Consider the following 14,890-nt stretch of genomic DNA (forward strand, 5'->3'; position numbering starts at 1 on the left):
ATTGTTCTATTTGATCGTATAATGTTGCCGCGAAAACATGCATCTGGTGGAGAGAAAAAAAGGAAAGAGAACAATGATCGTTAGAATTAACACCGTCACAAAAATGAGTAGTAGATAAATTTGTTTGTAAACGAGTAAAAGAGTCTTCGAATAATGATGGATTGACCATAGAAGAAAATAATCTTGAACAATCTAATGAAAATTCGAATGATGACAATCTCATCAATGACAATGATAATGCTCCATGATGCGTCAAATGTTGATGTAGATATCAATGATCACTTCATTCATTCTTTGGATAACCATGATTTTAGAAATTGAGGTATTCTTGTTGCTAAAACTGAAGGCATTTTAGTTGGAAAAAAAAGGCCTATTTGAGAATTGAATACCACATTTTCTATAAACGTATTTTATAGGCATTTTTCATATTCTTATTTTTCTAGAAAGTTGAGTAATGGATGAACTTTTGAAAGAAAATGGTTGTTTTACTCTAAATATGTGGATAAAGTATCCTATATTTGTGTAAATTGTTCACTTCTCAAAATAGCAGTCACGTGAGTCTTTTAGCAAATGATGGAGTGAATTATTGAAAATATTTAAGTGATAAACTCAAATAACATGAGAATAATGCTGAACATATCACTAATATAGAAAAACTACTTGAGATCATCAATGTTTCAAAAAATATTGAATGATCTAACAATTTTATATATTGAGAAAGATACGATAAAACATATCGACGTAGACACAACTACTAGTAACTGTACATCTAGAAATACTCGTGAGAATTGTTTTGTACGAGCATTTCAATATAAAAAATTACTTATTAACGTAATAAAAATTATGATCTTAAAGTAAATTATTTTCACTATTTAGAATTCAAATTTTTTATATACTTAAAGTTAAAATTTTAGGTTCATGCTTAGACAACCAACAGGTCTTTTATTCCTTCAAAAAAACCAACAGGCCTTTCATGACGGGGTCCTCAATAGCGGCTGCAGTTATGGTGCATAAGGAAATCCTTATGCATCCTGCATAAATTTAGAAATGGTTTTTGTGAGTTGTACTCCAAAATCATTAGATGTACTTAATGGTTTCCAGCACCTTGCATAAATTCCAACCCAATATACCAAAACCATTTTACTGTGGAAATGGTTTTTGTGAGTTGTATTCCAAAACTATTTTTAGATTTATGCAGGGGGTATAAGGATTTCCTTATACATCATAACCGCACCCCTCAATAGCTACCAAGAGGCTCATGGAAGAAACCATATAGTGTAAGGATGCCTACTTCTAATATGGCATTGTTTTGTGTAAAAGTAGGTGGATGGAGTAAGAAGATAATGGTGGTTCAAAATTGATTATAAAAAATTCAGCTGTAGATTTTTTTGACGAAATAAAAGTTACATTGTTTCATTAATAATAAAATCAAGAAAATTGGTGTCTTCATCGCAATTTTGAAGGTTAGTCATATATGTATGCACCCACCCCTGCCTAGTGTCTATTTGGTAGAGGGAGTTTGATGAAAATCACAACAAAAAATTATTTTAGTGAAGAAACTGGAATTTTGAGCCTCCTAAAAATCAAGATAAAAACGTATCAGAAAACATGAAAATGTTTTTTTATGTGTTTTTTTTAAGAGGTTAAAATGAAATATATTACCAACTTAAAAGAGTCATTCCTAGTACAGAGGGAAGAACACTAAAGTCAAACAATATTTACAGAGAGAACCTGTACAAAGCAAAAACAAGAAAAGAAAAACTTTTAGCCAATGCCCAGTATGGTAAACGGACTAAGTCACCACCCATGATAATTGAATGGAAGAAAAGCAAACTTTGCCTTCAACCAAGCAAAAGTAAGAAACTTAATCTTATCTATCACCCGAATAACCGAACAATCTTTAACGTTAAACAATCTGTTATTTCTTTCCTTCCATATTTCTCAAACTGTAGCAAACCAAATGACATGTAGTATAGAGCGACAGACCTTTGAGATACCACTACTATAACTGAATTGATTAAAATGGTCCGGTACATAAAACGAGACAGCCGCTGAAATGCCTAGCCATCTATAGATTAAATGCCAAATGGACCCAAAAACATGACAATGTAAGAATAAATGATTTGATGATTCCAAAGAATCACACCCAACCACGTACAACGTGGAAGCCTGATCAATAACCCCACGACGATACATGTTGTCTTTAGTAGACAACCTATTACGGAACAACCGCCAAGCAAAGAGCACAACCTTCAAAGGGACACACAAAGATGAAACAGCCACCGAAGATTCCAACGGAAGTTGAAAAGAGAGAAATTTATAAGCACTACGAACGGTGAAAACATTAGATGATTCCAACGATCAAAGCCATCTCTCATCCATATCAAACACTGACATCCCCCTAAACAACGATAAATCATATAACCTGCTAAACCTGACCTTAAATTCCGCCCCATCAATCTAAACATCCAGGTATTTTTATGTGTTACAAACTGAAAACCAGACACACACGTTAAATTGTAAGCCATTACACGAGCTTCTTCTTAGAAAAATCTTAACAAAAATTAACAAAAAAAAATGAGAAAATTAAAAGCTCCTTCAACGTACTCTTGAAATCTAACTCAGTGGTCTCCATGGATGCAACAAGGTAAGTTGGGCATTGAATAGCACATAGGTGCCCTGCAAAAAAGACTCGATGCACTTACCAATATATTTTGTCTGCTTAAATTGCATAAACTTAAATTTAAAACTAAAACACAAGAAGTAAATCCTTAAAAAAAAAAAAAAAAACACAAGAAGCAAAGAAATTTGTCCTTTTAGAAATGCATGAAATTTTTAAGGGAACAAGCTTATAAAGTAGGATAACTGTAAATAAAACAATTTACAAAAGGCAATCAATTTTCATTTAGTCACATTTTGAATTTTAAGATTAGCGATAATCCAGTACACTAGACCAGCAGCACATAAGATTGGAAACTCTTAAATGCGCCACGTCAACAAGAAAAACGATTCTTCACCCGCACATACATGTTTGGAACCTCAATTCTTTCTTTCTTTCTTTCTTTCTGAGTAATAAAGAAGAACGCACAATCACAAAAGAGGAATAGAGTCGTGAACGAACGACACTGTTAGCTGTGGTGGATACTTTTAACAACAAAACGCGATTAATTCTACCAAACACAACTTAATCCAAACGCACTTTTTGAGATTCTCATTTTGAGTTTTGGATCCGATCGACCAACGACGATGCTGTCGAATCATATTCAAAACGGCATCGAATCGGCGAGACTCGCTTGGTCACGGATTCCGAACTCCGATGAATCACCGTTCGTCCTTGATGATGACGGCGTTGGGATTCTTAAGAAGAACGATGGAAGCGCTGTTGAGAGTCTTGACTATGAAGTCATAGAGAATTTTGCTTATCGAGAAGAACAGGTTTAGTTTTTTTGGTTAATTTTGTTTTTGTTTTTGTAAGCAAGTGATTACTTAATTAATTTCGCAGTAATTATTTTTGTTCAATGATCTTCGAGTTTGTTCTGTTATTTTTAGGCGCATAGAAGAAGGAAGCTGTATGTGAGTTACTTGCTGGTGGTGAAATGGTTCTTTGCATTGCTCATCGGCATTTGTAAGTTTTTTGAATTACAGTACAAATGCTTATCACTATAAGCGCTTATGTATAAGCTATTTCTATAGTAAAAGATAAAATATAGTTAAATTATTCTTGTTTAAGATATAATCAGTTTTTATAAGTTATATTGGTGATCCTATCAAAATAAGCTGAAAATAGCTTATGAACAATGTCATAAACTATTTTCATAAGTTCTTCCAACCCAGTCTCATAATGCTTATGTCCGTAGATAAACTCAAAATAAGAGTTTTAACGCAGCTGTATGCCCAAGTTTGAGTTTCAACCTGGGACCTTGGTTAAGCTAGAAGAGACATGACATGTGTCATCTCATTCAATCGTTACTTATTGGGTATATTGGTTGGCGGTTTTGTATATATAGACATGTAGCAGAATTAATAGTGAGTTCATAGAATGATTTAAGCGGCTATTCTTACTTTTGATTATTAATTGAGGGTATGATTGAATGGAGGATTTTGGTGGGAGATGATGAGAGAGCTTATTTTTCTTTTCTAAATAAAGGAAAATATGAAATGTTTCTAAAAGTGGACTATGATTGAAATGTTTTATGATCATCTGTCACAGTATTCTTTCAATTTTTTACAATCTCTAAATTTATACCAAATTATAGACTTATCCTTCAAAACTCTCCCGTCTACAACATTTCATCAAAACATACCCTGAGGCTAGTTTACTTTATTGCATTATTGTTTATTTAGTTATCTATTGAGGCTTGTTTCCTTTATTAAATTTTCATGACTGCAAATATAGTAGTAGTTTTTGGTTTGAAGATTTTGATTTTACGAAACACAAGTTTGATTCACACTTCCATCATATGTGTCTTTTACAGTATCATCATCCGTAGTAGCTCTTTACAATTCAAAAATTGTTTGTTTATACACATTTTCCCTTGGATTCAGGGACGGACCTAGGATTATGCAATATGGGCTGTTGCCTGTCACCACCCTCAACAATGCATAATACTATTGTATCCTATTTGTGTAATTAGTGTTCGCCACCCCACGCATTGTGTAATCCATAAAAGATTTATCTGATTATGCATCACATTTTTTTTATAAAATAATAGTAGTATATATTATATAATTAATGCAATACTAATATTAAATTTTTTATTTCTTACAATTCTACTAAGAGAAGACCAACTAGCTAGATCACGAGCACTTCTTGCTTCTTCTTGTTTTCACTTTATTTAAGTGTGTGTTTTGTTCCATTTTTTGAAGGAGCTAAAGTTGATTCTAAAGGTGTAGAATTGATTTCTACATCAATAATTCATTTTTAGTTGGAATCAATCTTACATAATCAATTCACGCAAAATCAATTTTTATCACGGGATAACCAAACACATACTAAATCAGACTAAAAAGATTCAATTTGGTCTTCCAAAACTTCCTCGTGACTCAACTCAGTCTTTGAGAAAAATAATACTCAATTTAGTCCCTGACATTTTTATATGAAGGATAAATTAGTTCATCTGTTAATTTTGACTCATTATAACATAGATACAAATTTGTCTGTTAAAATTTTAACTTTTTAAGGAATTACTTTAATATTATTTTTTATCCGTGAATGAATTACGCTGCAAAATGATGTATTACTCTATTTTGACGCCTTATTATTTCTGCCCGCCCTCCTCACGAATTTTTTCTGGTTCCGTCCCTGCTTGGATTGTTTACAGGTACCGGACTTGCTGCTGTTTTCATCAATATTTCTGTTGAAAATTTTGCTGGTTGGAAGTACTCGGTGACATTTAGTATAATCCAGAAATCATACGTCGCTGGCTTTATTGTATATATTTTGATCAACTTGGTTTTAGTTTATTCCTCCGTATATATCATCACACAATTTTCACCAGCAGCTGCTGGATCTGGTATTCCTGAAATCAAGGGTTACTTAAACGGTGAGATAAACTCTTCAGTGTTTCTGGGTTTATGTTGAATGCTGATCCAGCTTATCCAAAAGTCCCATGTTCACCAAGAGTGCTGATTCTCATTTGTGTTCAGGAGTTGATACTCACGGCATCCTTCTTTTCAGAACTTTGATTGGAAAGGTATGATGGGTTGCATATTTTTAAAAGCTGGTTGGGATGTGTGTAATTTTAGAATATGTGTGTCTCTTAATTGCACGATCTTCTTATGTGTTACAGGTATTTGGAAGCATTGGTTCAGTGGGGGGAGGCCTCGCTTTGGGTAAAGAAGGTCCTCTAGTCCATACTGGTGCTTGTATTGCCTCTTTGCTCGGACAAGTAAGGATTTAATACACGGTATATATTATTAGTGCATGTATAGTAAGTTTAAGTTGTCTATTCAGATAACAGATGCATGAAATTGAAACCGTACAAATATCAAATCAAATCAAATCAGTCCAAATACCTTTATCACTACCATCTGAGTTGTCTTATATATTTGAGTCGACTATTTATATGATTTTTTTTTACTTGGTATTTGCACTTCCTTCCTTGGTGCATTACCATGTAGTGTGAGAAATTAAGGTGAAAATGAGTTAGATTTCCCTATAATTATAAATGTCCACCAACGGGATCCGTTGTAGATGCGCTTACTGGTATATCTAAGGGATGGTGTGTGGATTGCGTTTTTTGTGGATGATGTTGTCTTGGAGAGTGTATAGAAGAAGGAAAATGCTGACATATAGAAATGTTTCGTTGGAAAGTGGTTCATTCAATTCTTTAAAAGTTTAAAACTCGTCATTTCCAATATAAAACTTCTGTTGTTAGTTTCCTGAACTTGTGCCTCTAGGGCCCATGTTAGCATGACCCATAAAAGAAGTACATGGAAAGTTAGAGATATAGATGAAACCCTAGAAACACATTACTGTTGCCTAAGTAAGATTAAATAGAGTAAATGAACTCTAATTGAGTAAGAGGAACACAAATCCTAACTTAGACATGAAAATCAAAGAACATAGAACACAATGACTCTCGTTGAGATGGAAGTGCTATGATGGAGAAGTTGTTACACAAGATAAGATGAGATCAAGACTAATTATTAGAGAGAAAACCGGTGTACTCTCCGTTGCAGAAAAAGATGGTAATCTCGTTTTAGATGGTTTGGATATGTGTGAATAAGATCATAGAAGCATCGGTAAAGAGAGGTTAGCAGTGAAGGATAGTCACACAGTTAGAAGTAGACTAGGGAGACCAAGAGAAACTACACCAAACCATTTTGAGAGATTTAAAGATAAAAATCTATACATAATGAATTAGAGCATCGTCTATAGAGAATAAGGCTTGGTTGCTGCTGCTAATTTGGTGCATTACCATCGACTATCCCTTTATTCCGTGAAACGATAAACACATCCAGCTGGCCTGGCCTGATTTCAACCTGAATTTAGTGGTTGAATCGACCTGATTTCATCCAAGTAGTGACTGGACTGTCCCAATATCATCTTGAAATTAGTAAATGGTTGGCCTGATTCCAGCCCAAAATTAACAAGCGGGCCAGCCCAAGTTATCCCACATCGGAAGTAGTTTGATTCTTCATAATATGCTTCATTTGTGTGAGAAATTTTTAAATATTTAATGCACCTTTTCCATGTCTAGGTTCATCATCCAGTTTAATAATTATACTTGCACAGGCGAGGTACTGAGTTCTGTGTTGTCTGCATCTGTATGTTTATAAAATTTCAATTTTTTGATATGGCGGTGATAACATTTATCATCCCAAATTTGTTTCTTAAGTTGATCACTGTGTAATTTTTATTGTATATGCGTGTATGCTAGAAACAGAGTAATATTTGATCCATGTCTTGAGCAGGGTGGATCCACTAAGTATCATCTAAATTCAAGGTGGTTTAATGTATTCAAAAGTGACCGGGATCGCCGTGATCTTGTAAGCCACCCCAATTCTGCCTTTTAATTTACTGGTTACCAAAGTAGGGAAAATAATGTACTTTTTACATTTTTCAATGTTCCTCTCCAACCCTAAACGAGGATTAAGAAAATGCTCATTTTTTATTCTATTGATGTCTTGAAAAGGTAACTTGTGGGTGTGCAGCTGGAGTTGCTGCTGCATTTAGAGCTCCAGTTGGTGGCGTATTGTTTGCATTGGAAGAGGTTACATCGTGGTAAGATTTTTTAATTCTTGACGAAATGACTCTGTTTGCTTAGAAGCCTGTGCAGTAAAGAATGTGTGTCTGTTCTACTTCTATTAACTTTTATTTATTTATTGCTGTTGTATGTGCAATATTGTTTATGTTTATGATTACTGTGCTTTTAAAGGTGGAGGAGTCAACTAATGTGGCGTGTGTTTTTCACTTCTGCTATTGTGGCTGTTGTGGTGCGAACTGCGATGGGGTGGTGTAAGAGTGGAAAATGTGGACATTTTGGATCAGGCGGATTCATAATATGGGATGTATCAGAGTTAAGATCAGAGCTATCACCTTTTTTACTATCAGTTCAGTATCAAGGTTTTTGTTTTCTTCTATTCCTCTTGACTGGTTTTATTTTTAGTGGTCAGGAGGATTACTCGTTTGCAGAGCTATTGCCAATGGCTATTATTGGGGTTATTGGAGGTCTATTAGGTAGTAATTTTGTCTTTTATCTCACACTTAGTTTGTGCCATGGATTTTAGTTGGTTTTTTTTCATTTGTTAATTTTGTGTTAATAATTTGCAGGAGCTTTATTTAACCAGCTTACACTTTATATTACTACTTGGCGTCGAAATCATCTTCACAAGAAAGGGAACCGAGTCAAGGTATATTGTTGATTTTGATCCTATTGTTTTCTGCCTCTATTTATGTTAAATGAAAAAAAAATCAACAGTGTGGAAAAGAAACTAAGGAAGAAAAAAGACACAAGATTAAAGAACCAAACTAAGTGAAGAAAGTTAGTGTTGTTGATTATAGGGTTAATAGGTCTTTACCCCCCTGTAATATAGGTCATTTATGGTTTTCCCCCTGTAAAATATTTTTTTTTGATTTACCCCCTTGTGAAATATTTTTGTTTTGATTTACCCCTCTAATAGGCCAAACAAAAACGAAAATTTCTTAAAAAAAAAAAGAAATTGGTTTAGGGGGTAAATCAAAACAATTTTTTTTTACAGGGGGGTAAATAAAAAAAAATATTTTACTGGGGGAAAAACTGAAAATGACCTATATTACAGGGGGGTAAAGACCTATTAACCCTTGATTATATTATTGTTTATTCTATTTCTTCTTTTTCCTTGCGCACTTGTTTATTTTCTGTACATTTTACCCCTCCACTGTACTGCAGATTATTGAAGCATGCCTTGTCTCCGTTCTAACATCAGTTATTTCATTTGGCTTGCCGCTTCTACGAAAATGCAGTCCATGCCCTGAACCTGATCCTGCATCTGGTATTGAGTGTCCACGACCTCCTGGAATGTATGGGAATTATGTTAATGTAAGACCAACAGTTTTGTTTTATATTGTTTCCTTCCTGTACTTCATTTCTTCGTTTTTTTTATTTTTTTATTTTTTTTTTATTTTTTTATTTTTTATCTTTCTACTGAATTTCAATCATCTTTGTCCTGTATTCATGTGTTTTATGCTACTTAATGACAATTCACTTTTGGTTGTATTTACTTATTCTTTTGTATATTTGTTCCTTTTTCAGTTCTTTTGTAGCAAAGACAACGAATACAACGATCTTGCTACTATTTTCTTCAATACACAGGTTTTGACAACTGGAAATCTAGTTTTTTTTCCTCTGTTTGTTGCATTACTCTAAGTCACTTCTTTGTTGTTTCAGGATGATGCCATAAGGAATTTGTTCAGTGCAAAAACAATAAACGAGTACAGTTCCCAAAGTTTGTTAACCTTTTTGGTATTACATTCTTACTTACTGTTTCAGACTTTGCATCCATCAGACATTAATGTAGTGATGCTTTCTATATATTTGCTTGTTAGGCATTTACTGGCTTGCATGTAAATTTGTAATGCGAATACAGTAGGTTGTGGGGCAGGGCAGATGATAAAGATCAGCAATATAATGTAATTAAAGATATTTAGGATGGTTCTTCAAAAGGGCAAGAAAAACCTATTTTCTTACAAGTCTGATGCTACAACCAGGCCATAATTTTTTTTACACTTGTGGAGGCCATGCTCATTCTAGTGACTAATGGAATTACAGTTAATTTATCTTTGCTTCCACATTGCATAAATTTGGCACTTAATATGATGCTTTACATGTTTATAATCATCTCTTTTATCTGGCAGGTCATGTTTTATGGTTTAGCAGTTGTGACGTTTGGTACTGCCGTGCCTGCTGGTCAATTTGTTCCCGGTATTATGATCGGATCAACATATGGGCGTCTTGTTGGCATGTTTGTTGTAAAATATTACAGAAAACTCAACATCGAAGAGGGAACGTGAGTGTGTTTCTAGTTGCTTTCTTTAAAATTATGGTTAACTAGATACTCTTCCTACTTTATATGAAGGGTTATGCTAACATTTAGGGCACATGTTAAAGAGCAAGAATTTATTGAGAAAAATTAATGTTCAACTTTTTGAAAAATAAATTGGCACAATTTCCAATACACAATTTCTATTAGTAGAATCCTTATAATGTGTCGTAAGGGCACATGTTAGCAATTCCCTTATATGAATTACTGTTTTTTACAGGTCCCTTAGTTTATCAATCCTCTCTCCTGTTTTGAATTTCTCTGGCTTTCTAGGCTCCCCTCTCCTTTCCCCATTGTTTTCTGTGATATGTCAATGGAAAATGTACTCTCTTTGAAGAGATGACTGACAAATTGAACATTGATACCTTGATTAATTCAGAACTAGTGAGATTATTAGATACTCTCTCTCTCTCTCTCCCGGGAGAATTGTTTTTTTTCTTTCTATCCTGTCTACATTTTCCTTGTTTTGCATGTGGTCACCTTGGATATGGTGCCAATTCGCCAAATAATAAATTCCATGCAGTTGAAAGTTTATTTTTCAATTAAAATTACTTTTGGGAGTCTTGCTTTTTGGTCACCAGTTTGCTTCTCTTGCATGTTTTTCTTTCCTTATTTTGGGGAGGACTCATTCTATTTTTCTTTCTTTTTTTTTCTTCTGCTTTCTTTTATCATCCTTTGACCTGGTATGACTCTGGCGATGCTCTCCGGTTTTTTTGTTTTATTTTTCCTTGACTATTGATTTGAGTCTGCCTTAGGAAGTGGTTCAGAATTTTTCAATTTCTTTGAAGCATTTAGATATCTGCTTAGGTTACCTTGGTTAGAATTTCTTGTATACTTTAATGTATTACTTTTAGTGGGTTTCACCTATGTCTGCTGTGGACATGCTACGGATTGTCCTCCAGGGTCTAGACGATTAGATTAAAGAGCTAACACTGCCATTGTTTTATAATTTCTTGTAGTGCTGGTGCATAACTTATGCTATTGTAGGCTGGAGTAGAGTACTCCATATTTTCCCTGAAATTTATGTGTCATTTTTCTTATTTCCAGATATGCTTTGTTAGGAGCTGCATCTTTTCTTGGAGGTTCAATGCGGATGACAGTTTCTCTGTGTGTCATTATGGTTGAAATCACAAATAACTTGAAGCTTTTACCACTTATTATGCTCGTTCTTCTTATATCGAAGGTATGCATATTGAAACTTCCCTTTACAAAAAAAAATCACATCAAAATGCACTAAGTTTTCCCTTACAGGCTGTTGGTGATGCTTTTAATGATGGAATCTATGAAGAGCAAGCTCGATTGAGAGGCATTCCATTACTAGACTCAAAGCCTAAATATGAGATGCGGAATATGATGGCAAAGGAGGCCTGCGGGAGTGGAAGGGTGAATATAATTTTAAATTTTTTGTAGCAATTTCCCATACATCATTAGTTGTCCAAGTAATTTGTGTTTTGCTGTTGGTTTTTCCAGCAAGTGGAAAGGGAGGGTGAATGCAATTTTGAATTAAGAAATTGATTTTCTATTTATTCAAGCAATTTATGCTTTTCTTATTGCAGTGATGAAATTGTTTGGATCAAAGAATATATGTATGGGATAGGGTAGTTTAAAGGAATCCTAATTGAATTACTGCCTATTCATGATTCTTTCTTGGTATAACCCAGTTTTGAGAAAGAAAGAGGTTGTCTTAAGTTCAATGCAGATTGAAATATTTTCATTCTTAGAGGTTTGGTGTATAAAAAGGAAGAGAGATAGTGTGAAAAAAAAGGATCCAAAGTTAAACTATTTATCAAGGGGAAAACTATACCAATATACCCGGGGTTCAAAGAGAAAAAGATTTTCACCCACACACCATATATAATATTAAAATACCAAAAAAAAACGTGTTTCACATGCTTTGTGCTGTAGTTATCTCTTTGGTCACTGATTGTACGTGTAAACTTGTCTGTTACAGGTGGTCTCTTTGCCTCGTGTTGTTAAGGTTTCAGATGTAGTTTCCATTCTGCAGAGCAACACACACAACGGTTTTCCAGTATGTATCGCTCTTGCTCACCTATTAATCATTATTCCTCGATTTTTCGAAGTTGTCTTTTATAATTTACTATGTGCAGGTGATTGATCACACAAGAAGTGGAGAACCACTTGTTATTGGATTAGTGCTTCGGAGGTGAGCAATGAGCATGATAAACTGTTCTTTTTTGTTGCATCTGTCTCTACTCTGATATGATTTTGGTTTTAACCTGATGTTAAAGTATGAATCACTTAAAAACTCAAGATACGATATCCTTTCTTTTGTGCAGTCATTTATTGGTCATTCTACAGTCTAAGGTTGATTTCCAGCATAGTCCTTTACCCTCTGATCCAAGAACTGGAGGCAGGTCAATAAGGTGAGGCATAAAGTGATTTGTGTAGTTTGGCCTTTTTCATTTTTACTCCAAATTTCTGACGACTCTTCTTAACTTTCAGGCATGATTCTGGTGAATTTGCAAAGCCTGTTTCTAGTAAAGGAATATGTCTCGACGATATACATCTAACATCAGAGGACTTGGAAATGTACATAGATCTTGCCCCATTTTTGAATCCCTCACCATATATTGTACCGGAAGATATGTCTCTGACAAAGGTGTGCAATTTGAAATCCTTTAGATGAAATCTTTATCAATTATAATCTCTATTTTTGTTGTGGATAATTATGATGTCAAGTTGATGACACAGGTATACAATCTTTTCCGCCAACTTGGTTTGAGGCATTTATTTGTTGTTCCTCGCCCGTCACGTGTTCTTGGCTTGATAACCAGAAAAGATTTGTTAATTGAGGTAATCTTTCAGAGTAACTATTGAGTTTTTTGGTGAGTTGAAGTTGAACCTGCTGGAGTAATGTTTTCTTATTATGGTTTTTGAATGGCCAGGACGCAGAAAATGTGAATACATTAGAGCTCCAGGCAACTAGTGTAAGGTCTCTGATCTGATGCTTTACTCATTTTACACCCTATCCAGTTTTTTAAAATTTTAAATTCAAATATTTCAAGTCAGGCATATTTGCTTAGATTCTGAACGATATTTGAGTTTTTCTTTGAAGTGGATTGTCATGATACGAACAAAACTATGAGTTCTATTTGGATGCAAATTTTGATATGATTATTGCAATTTATTGGTTACGGCTTACACTTGATGCAACTTGTCTGAGTGCCATCTCATTGATTATTGTTTTGAACAGTAGTGCATTAGAGCATAAATAGGAAGGTTGTCCATAAATTGGTTATTGATGGTGTGATGAGCTTTTCTACAATTTTGCAGTGGACCTAGAAACTGTATGGTCACATCCTTTATGGTAGAAGTAATTCTTATTTGTTTAGGTTCTCCTTGGAATATTTTGCGAGTAAAATTATTCTGACCCAATTGTTATAGGAAGGTGTCACTGTGATAATGTGTACACAAATTTTTTATTGGCAAATGTTAGCTATTAGCATTAGTATGTTATATTTGTAGTCAGTGTTTGAACTACAGACCTCCTTCTGAAACTACTTCGGGTGTATCAGCTTAACCACTTGTGCTACGCCTTGGGGACAATGTGTACACAACTTTAATTACAAAAAGGCATCATTTTGCATTTATGGACATCTTTTGTCAAATTATATTATCCAAAAAAACATGATTATTCATCAAGCAAAAAATTATAATCAGTTAGTACTTTTTTAGACTGATATGCATTATGCTGTCCCTAATTTGATCTGCTAAGTTTTTTATCGAGTTCAATAAATGGTAATGTAAGTGATCTTTCCAATCAAAAGAGGCGTTTTATGTTGTTTTTTTATATACATATACTTGATGTTGTACATGTTAAGTCATTTTTCAGCTTCCAGTGAGATTGTGAGCAGCTCATACTTGGTTTGTCCATTCTAGATCCATAAAGGATGGATGAGGTGTAAAACTTCTGTGCATTTTCATATCTTATCATCTTTCTTTTGCTGTAAAATCTATGCAACTGTGCTGGCTTTAAGCAAAGCAATGTGGTTTTGCATCTGTTAGGATTTACATACTTACTCCTATAAAAGTATTTACATCATCTTCATTTCCTCATCACAGAATTCAGCATCAGAATAAAAGATTGACGACAAGGAATCCAGATGCGGAGCGCCCCTTGCTGAATGGTCTTCTGGCTTAGAATCAGATGCCTAACTAATTCGGTGTGCAATTTTCCCTAAGTCCTCTCCGCATACAATTGTCCTTGAAGATCATTCTTTATTATTTCGTGTATTTATGTTCAAATAGGTTAGAGATCTCAATGTTCTGGAAATGGGGCAGGCAGTGTACCCTAGAATTTTGTATATTATCCACTAGAAATGGTAGAAGAAACCGTGATCGATATAATCTATGTAGTTTCTTTCAATTTCTCAGTTGAGGTATATGTTGCAATTTAGCCAATGCATTGTTTTTTTTTCCCCTTTAATGAATATATATGCCTATTTCACCTTGAATTCGTTCAATTTTGTACGGTATTGTTTCATACTATTTATCAAGCTCCTTTTTAGTTATGTTTCTCTGCACACCCAAGTTCAGGACCGTTGAATCTCATTCTATTAGTTCGACTTGGTAGAGGATATTTAAACTGATCAAAATCAATTGAATTTCGTTTGATTTTTAAAAAGGTTGCAGAACACATCAAGTCACTAGAATTAAGGTAAATAAAATTGGATACAATTTTTGGGAGTGCAAGAGTCTAAATGACCAAGATCTATTGAACATTACTCCCTTTGGATTGAAATATAAGCAAAAAAAATGGTAGTTGAAAAGTTTATGTATGTGAATTAAAGTTTTAACCATGTACATTGACTCTTCAACTACTACTTTTGTTTACATTTCGAAGGGA

General features: G+C 34.1%; 1 protein-coding gene across 2 annotated transcripts; it reads left to right on the top strand.

Moving 5' to 3' along the window:
- The first annotated feature begins 2,977 nt into the window (after window positions 1–2,977).
- Window positions 2,978–14,498, top strand: LOC11437915 (chloride channel protein CLC-d). 2 transcript variants are annotated; one of them, XM_003610644.4, is made up of 23 exons: window positions 2,978–3,435; window positions 3,550–3,625; window positions 5,322–5,543; window positions 5,647–5,693; window positions 5,790–5,888; window positions 7,417–7,491; window positions 7,638–7,726; window positions 7,881–8,021; window positions 8,112–8,182; window positions 8,276–8,355; window positions 8,874–9,023; window positions 9,237–9,296; window positions 9,372–9,446; window positions 9,839–9,990; window positions 11,071–11,206; window positions 11,275–11,406; window positions 11,975–12,052; window positions 12,132–12,187; window positions 12,321–12,407; window positions 12,487–12,643; window positions 12,736–12,837; window positions 12,930–12,976; window positions 14,107–14,498. In XM_003610644.4, the coding sequence occupies exons 1-23, from the start codon at window positions 3,247–3,249 to the stop codon at window positions 14,183–14,185; spliced, it is 2,400 nt and encodes a 799-aa protein (XP_003610692.1). In that variant the 5' UTR covers window positions 2,978–3,246; the 3' UTR covers window positions 14,186–14,498. The 2 variants fall into 2 exon arrangements, with proteins under 2 accessions (XP_003610692.1, XP_003610694.1); XM_003610646.4 differs by having other exon boundaries at window positions 3,247–3,435; window positions 12,930–12,971.
- The last annotated feature ends 392 nt before the right edge of the window (window positions 14,499–14,890 follow it).

Source organism: Medicago truncatula, chromosome 5 (assembly GCF_003473485.1).
Source record: "Medicago truncatula cultivar Jemalong A17 chromosome 5, MtrunA17r5.0-ANR, whole genome shotgun sequence".
Taxonomy (NCBI): Eukaryota; Viridiplantae; Streptophyta; class Magnoliopsida; order Fabales; family Fabaceae; genus Medicago; species Medicago truncatula.